At 39.9% G+C, this 7570-nt stretch overlaps 1 protein-coding gene across 1 annotated transcript in view; it reads left to right on the forward strand.

The window, feature by feature from the left end:
- Window positions 1-7349, forward strand: part of LOC103925719 (transmembrane emp24 domain-containing protein 7-like) — a 33243-nt gene extending 25894 nt beyond the window's left edge. Inside the window, exons 3-6 of the mRNA XM_009334468.1 lie at window positions 3-185; window positions 1511-1656; window positions 2876-3121; window positions 5576-7349. Coding sequence (XP_009332743.1) covers window positions 3-185; window positions 1511-1656; window positions 2876-3121; window positions 5576-5812 — 812 coding nt within the window. The 3' untranslated portion in view covers window positions 5813-7349. The remainder of the gene's footprint in view (window positions 1-2; window positions 186-1510; window positions 1657-2875; window positions 3122-5575) is intronic.
- Window positions 7350-7570: the final 221 nt, after the last annotated feature.

The following is a 7570-nucleotide window of genomic DNA, read 5'->3' on the forward strand; positions in this document are numbered from 1 at the left end:
AGGCGCGAGTTTAGGCCAGAGCCGAGCACGACGCGTGAAGCTGGCCCTGCAAACCGGCAGTATCGCTTGCGCCGGTCACCGTCGTGCGGTGGCCCATCTGAACAGCGTGGAGGATACCCAAGGCGCCCCCGCCCAGCAAGGCGCCGCGAAAGTGTCGTCCTTGCGGTTTGTGAAGCGTTTGCGTGGTGAGCACGGCACAACTTAAGGAGCCAGTGCTTCGCACTTCAGAGCACGGTTCCAGTGGGGGTCGCATAGCAAGCAGTAGGAAAGTGATGGAATAGGTATGCGGTACCAGGAAAGCGTTCCGGGCACACAGCAAGACAGGAGTCTTGCGAAAAAGAAAGCATGCGGGCAACTGACATCTTATGGAAGACTGTGCTTAACGTGCACGTGTTAAGTGAGGCTGCACAGTTTTTCTTACTTCTCCCAGTTTCTAACAGTTTGAACACGCAGCCGTCATGATGGAGCACACTGTGCAGCTTTGAGATGTGTCGAGCAAACAGCCCTGACAGTTTCGGTGCCTCTGAGTGTATCAGCAGGGTTTGAACCTTTCGGTCTGTCACTTCAGCTGGCGAAGTCGCTGGCAGTACAGCAGCAGCATGAGAGAGAAATCATCCTCGACGATGGGAATCGCGGTTACCTTTGAGGGCCTTTGAAGGGGCTGTGTACTTTTATGGTCCAGCTTTCCGTGTTGAGTCCCTTGTTTGTTTTTTTTCCCGGCTGCTGGCCCGCCTTTCATATTTTGGGGGGTGTTGCTGCCAAATATGGGTCCTTGTTACTCTGTCCTACGTGTTCTAATTCTTTCTGAGATACATCTTTTTCCCTACCCAAATGCTTCTTGTCCCTGCCTGTTACTTTCATAGTCTTTTCTGTGCGGTGCTTTCCCCCCTGTTTTGAAGCGGGTATCGTTGGAGGTTGCTGGACAGGTAGGCCTGCTGTTGTCACTTTTGTCAGTGATGGGAACAGGAGTAGCGTTGTTAAAAGTACGGTCTGGATTTGACCAACCGCCGGTAGGTAGACTGAAGTGCTGTGTGCATGTCCTTTGGTGCTGTGTCTCAGGAGCTGAGAGGACGCTCAAGCAAGCTCTGTGGGAAGGAATCCTAGGGGAACTTTAAAGCTCTGGCCAATCTTTACCTTGTATGTGTAAACTGGCCCTTTCAGGGTGTGTGATATAACTGAATGTGAGTGACTTTCATGTAATTAGTGTGTCTGGCTCAGGTATCGACGAATGTGCTTTGGGAGAGTGATGCTTTGAATGGCAGGACTCACAGAGGACCCTGCCTAATCAGGAACCAAAGAATCGGGTAAAAATCAAAAAGCTGGAAGACGTCAGGCTTGTGGAACTACTGGTTTCCTCCCATTTTTCTGCTCCCTGGTCCTCCACAGGAACGATACCTAGATATCTGTAGCAAAAGCAAAACATGATGGGTGAAGGGCTGGGTTCTTCCACTGGTTTCCAATGTGTGAAAAGTGCAATCTTTTCTGATCTCTGAGGCTGATTCTTTATCAGGAGGCCAGTCGTGGGTAAAGCAGATCTGGGAGAACTGCAGATTCTTCAGCGTTATTCTTCTGCTCCAAATATATATCCCACTCTTTGCCTTGACTTGGCCTTATAGCCTTGGAGCTCGCTCGGATGCTGGCTTGCGGCACGGAAATGTCAGCAGTAGGTTTGAGATAGTTACAGTGCCGCGGCGCTCATTGCCATGCTCAAAAGAGAACACAAATTTTTTTGCTCTTTGTATCTTGTCATCACACTTTTTGAAAAACTGTAAAGATGCTGCGTGCCAATGGAATATTTTTAAAACTTCCTGTTTACGGAGCAGCTGCTGCTCAGATCACTTGTTATTTCAGTTGTACCATTAACGCTATCATTTTAATGACTTGATACCTAAATAAACTGATGTGAGTTTAAATAATACTATGTGACTGAAGTGCAGATACGCAGATACTAAAATATTTCAGTGATTTCCGCACACATATAAAAGGGACATGCCTTCAGATATAAGTCTTTTCCTCCTTCAGCATGCTTTATCTTAAAAGCAAAAAGTTTGGAGCAAGGATTAAGTGTAAAACTACTAGTCTTAAGAGTCATCAGAACACCCAAGTTACAAATACCTAAGCTACCGCTTAGTCTTTCTGTAGGGGTGGGATAGCTAGTCTACAGAACAATGTGCTGTAGACCAACAATAATCAAAGCCTGAAAAAACCCTTGAGACAATCACGTGAAGTTTTGAGTCACTTGTAGGCATTATCTGGATGTGCTGGTTTTGGGAAGAAATGCTGTGACTAACTGTGCAGGAGGGAGGCAGCAGACCCTCCGGAACATTGCTCTGTTCACAAGCACATGTGAAGACAGCCAGGTTGATGTTGTTGGTCTACTGGTAGAATGCCATTCCTGCAGCCTAAAGCAGCTTGAGCTAACAGGGTAGTTACACTCTTCTGGCCGAACAGAAAGGAGCCATCTTAGCTGCATGTTAGCAATCTCCTCCAGCTGAATCAATTCCATGGAGGACTTGTGGACACAGCAAATGGTTGATTTGTTACAGTAGTGTCTTTGCTGCCCCATCAAGTTTCACCTATTGTAGCCTTTGCTGTTGTACCATTATTTGTAACAAAGTAACTAAAATTGCTCTCCTAAATGGTTTGAAAATACAGTTGACATTACATATCCTGAACCTAAAGTATTTTGAATGTCTTCTGTCAGAAAGTAATTTTGCAGACTTGCTTTGAAAGATTTTCAAATTAATGCATTATATTTTAAAATATTTGTTAAAGCAAAAATTTTTGCAGTGCCACTTGACAAATCATACTTCTTAGAAGAAATGTATAAATGTCGGTTTTGTTAAAAAGACTATTTCTTGGTTTTTGTTTTCAGGTGATCACTGGAGGTCATTATGATGTTGACTGTCGGTTGGAAGATCCCGATGGCATCGTATTGTACAAAGAGATGAAGAAACAATATGATAGCTTCACATTTACTGCATCCAGAAACGGAACATACAAATTCTGCTTCAGCAACGAATTCTCTACTTTCACCCACAAAACTGTGTACTTTGATTTCCAGGTTGGAGAAGATCCACCACTGTTTCCTAGTGAGAACAGAGTAACTGCACTTACCCAGGTAAAATGCTGTTGCGTTTGCCAGCAGCTGTTAGGTGGAGGTGATGTTTTTTCAAGTTCAGCTGCATTAGATATCTACACTGCTTTTGAAAATCAATGGATTGGAGCTTTTAAAATAATCTGAGTTACTACAAATAAGCTTTCTTTTTGAAGATAGGATTTATAGAACACAGAGCAGAGCTGAGAAGGAATTACCAACTGCTTAAGAGAAAATTAGGGTGGTAACTTAAACCTTAAACTCTAGGCCACTATTTTCTTTTTTTGTTTGGGTTTTTTTTGTTGTTGGGGGTTTTTTTTGCTTACAGGAACTCCCGTTTAATGCCATGGTTCTGTGCCTCTTGAAGTATGGATTTCACAAACTGTAAATATCGGTGGATCAGGGTTTTCAAAATTTCCAAACCTTGGTGAAACTTCGAGAATTGTTTTCATATTTAAAATGGCAGAGTCTTTTTGGGGGGAGGACTTAAGTTGACCTCTCATGTAACTGCCGTTTTTAAAATGGAGAAGAAAATTCCAGCAAAATAAACAAATTAACAAAATCAGACATATTTAGCTGGCTTCTAGATATTTGTGCTTTATAATCACTACAAAGTGTCAGAGCATTATTGTTATATTCTCAGGATCTTACAGTTTTGTACCACCTCTACCCAATCTAAATCCATCAAAACTGCCCTTGGAACACTTGCTTCATGAAGTCCCACTAATGGTCTTACATTATAACCATCACCAAAGCTCACTTTAAACAACCATTAAAGAATGCTGGGCATGGTTGCTATTTTGCTAGTCTGGACTCAGTGGTATAAATACCACTTCCCAAATGCCAATCTTAGTTGAATTTACCTCACATAAGTCTGCAGTAGCTGAGATCAGTAATGAGTAGATGACTTGCTGTGAGTTCAGCTACAGCTCTTACCTCTTTCTTCTTGTCACTCTTCTGCTTTATTTAGTATTCTGATTCTTGATCCTGTATCTTTCCATCTCTTTTCCTTACTTCAGTCTTCATTCTGTTCACTCTGTGTGTTCTGTTACATCTGTTTTTTCTTTTGCTATCTTGGCATCAGCAGAGGGGTTCTGAGAACACGGAACATGCGATTCCTGGATCTAGCATCTCTGCAGCCCCTTGCAGCCTGTGGGAGAAGATATATAAAAAAGTAGTTTATCACTGGTTTGTAGCATATGCAATGCAAATAAGGTGTTTGGGAAAGGGAAAGTTAATTTTCAGAGTACAACACATCTTTGGTAAGAATGTTCTTGTTGCAGTTTTCTTGAGGCTTGCAGCATGACCAAATTTGGGCAGCCTTTCACAGGGACAGTAAAAGGTAAATCCCTAAAACCAGAGTGACTTTGTATTTAAATCCCTTGTGCAGACTAGGAGAGCTCTGTAATTTATCAGTGAGACCAATGGCAGAACTTAGTTTGGAAAACCTCTTCCTGAGTTTTGTTGAGAAGAATATCTTAGTGTTGTTCAGACATCTGTCTTGAAAGTCATCAACTTGAAAAGATGGTTAGACACAGACATAAGTAACTGAGAGTGGTCCTATCAGGTTGTTAAACGTTTCCTTTTATGATATGTCGTGCTGTTCGATCTTCAGGAAATACTGATTTTAAGCCATAAAACAGAAAAACAAACTGTGACTAGAAATTAAGTGTTTTGAAGATCTACTGATTAATCTCTTGGTGATGAAAACACAGTGAGGGGTACTGACTTCTACTTACAGGAGATAAACTGAAAGTGGAAGAAGTTTATGTGAAAAATCATCTAGGGCTTGGAAAACTGGTAATACTTATTTTTTAACGAAAAATGACAAGTTGGGCAATTTGTTAAGTATTTGTTATATGATTGTGTTATGGAGCATTCAGGAACACTGAAAGGTAACAGAATTGTCCTTTCTCTAACGACTTTTTGTCTACATGACTAAGAGAAGGGTCTCTTGCCAAAAGAACATGTTGAGTTCAGTAACGTTGATTTTTAGGATGTTATACAGCTTGAGAATTATGCAATGAAGAATGTCATACTTGTGAAACACAGAAGCATTTAATATATACTATGTGCATCTTAATATTATAAGCAACTGTTTGTTTTCCTGGTATGTGTGGAATTAACAACTGGGAGATCACTGACATTTCAAAAGTGTTTCTTATGTTCATTTTGAACCAAAATATACATGAATTCACGATTTGTTTAGTCGTTCTCAGAGCCCGTTGCTTTTTACTAGATCTACAGTTTTACACGCTTCGGTATTTAATAGTCTGTCACCTTCCTGTGTATAGAGTTTGATCAATGTAATTTAAATTTTACTGCATTTAAAGTATTTCAGTCTGACAATGGACTGAGTTACTCCTTAGCTTGCAAAGTTACATGGATCCTAATTTGAAATATCAAACCACAAATCTTTGGAGAAAAAGCACTAGAAGTGTTCTTAACTCAGTGGTGTGTATTTGTTTGCTTCTCTAGATGGAGTCTGCGTGTGTTTCAATTCATGAAGCTTTGAAGTCTGTCATCGATTATCAGACGCACTTCCGTTTGAGGGAAGCGCAGGGCCGCAGCAGAGCAGAGGATTTAAACACGAGGGTGGCCTACTGGTCAATAGGGGAAGCTATCATTCTTCTTGTCGTTAGTATCGGGCAGGTATTTCTCCTCAAAAGCTTCTTCTCAGATAAAAGAACCACAACAACCCGTGTTGGATCATAACTGGTAGTAGTAATGCTTCAGGTCATTGTCTGCTACTCATCTGTAAAAATTACTGTTCTCCAATTAATTGCAGGTACAAAGGATCTGAATATATGCAACATTCAAATGTGTCTACCCCTCTTCCCTTAAAAAATCACAAAACAAACCCAAAATGTTATGAAAGGGACACGATTTGAAATATTTTAAAAATACTTTGGAACTTAATTTCGTTCTGATTCCTGTATTAAATATCTGGCAGTGACCAGCCTCTTCATTTCTACTGGTTTTAATCCAAACCGAGTTTGATTTTTTCCAGTAAGATTAACCATCTGCAGTATAACACTTTAAAATAACCCAACAGTCTAGTGTCTGATTATCTGAGCCAATATATATGAAAATCTGATTTGATTTTAATTTTCAGGCTGAATGTTTTGGATTATAAAAAGGCAAATGTGATGAACTGTAGTGCACTGTTTTGATTTGCTGTTAAAAAAAAATCCAATGATACCCCTTGCTTATTTGTAAAATTGTTGCAAGCTTGACACTACATCACAGTGCAAATTCTCCATCAGCCTGGTAAGTCTCCACCTTCAAAACTTGCTAAATTGTATACTTGAGTATGTTTGCTTAAACATACGTTCTTCTACGTTGAAATAAATGCATTTCTTCTTTTACAGTGTTTGTTTCACTGAAAAACTTGTAAGCTGAGAATACTCAGGAGATCCACTTTCTGTATTCAAAAATCCAAATCTCCCAAGTTTATTTAAAAAACATGCAATAAATAGGGACTCTTGTAACTTTGTCACTGAAACTGTACAGTTTCTGTGCTCGTTTACGCTGCTACTGCTTTTTGGATTTAAGACCAGAAGTAGCTTGGCTTGTTAAGCAGCACAGCACCAGCACTGGACGAGGTTATACTATTTGTTAGGCACATACAAAGCTTTTTACTAAATTGTTTTCCTATTAAGAGGCCAATTTAATATTGATACTGCATTGCACGAGTGCTGTAAATTTTACTTCCCTGTGTGTGGTGCACTGACACTTGATGGCCTTGTGCATCTAGTTGCCACTCTTTTTAGCTAGTGGTCAGGAAATGTTTTAAATATTTCAGGTTATCTTTTTGGTAGAGTTATAGTTACATTATTTCCACTGCTCATGTCTTTAGTAGCTTACGTACTGTAAAGTCTTGTTTTATTTGGATGTGGAAGGTAGTAAATGTATGTACCTACAAGTAGCTTGAATTGAGCTGGTCATCATAAGGCTAAACTTCAAATGGCTCTGGAGGAATAAGTAGGCTGACCAACTCCTAAGGGCACACAAACTAAACTAAGGTGAAAAAATTTGTGATATATTACTGGCTAATTCAAAAGATGCTTCTTAAACAAGTTCTCAGCAAGCAGAGAAAGAATGCTGAACCCTTATTAATTGCCTGTATTATTTCTAGCAAAAATTTGAAATTATATGTACAGGTGACACTTGAGCAGTCTGAAGAATTGTTCTAAGATGACTTGATTTTAAAATCTTGTGATGGCTGAAAAAAATAAACAAAAGTGCACCTACTCTGTGTTGTGAACTGAATGACTGCTCCTTTGGAAACTGAAGAAAGACCTCAAACAGCTCAAAAATTATTTAAAAGGTCACGGGGGTATTAAAAAGCTTAGTGTATGTAAAATGCAGGATTATATGTAATGTTTTTCTATCCTATACTGAATTTTAAATACTGCAGTCCCATTTTGGGATGTGAGCTTCCCAGAAATAGTTAGACACACAAAGATCAGA

The sequence above is a fragment of the Pygoscelis adeliae genome, unplaced genomic scaffold, assembly GCF_000699105.1.
Source record: "Pygoscelis adeliae isolate BGI_AS28 unplaced genomic scaffold, ASM69910v1 Scaffold252, whole genome shotgun sequence".
Classification (NCBI taxonomy): Eukaryota; Metazoa; Chordata; class Aves; order Sphenisciformes; family Spheniscidae; genus Pygoscelis; species Pygoscelis adeliae.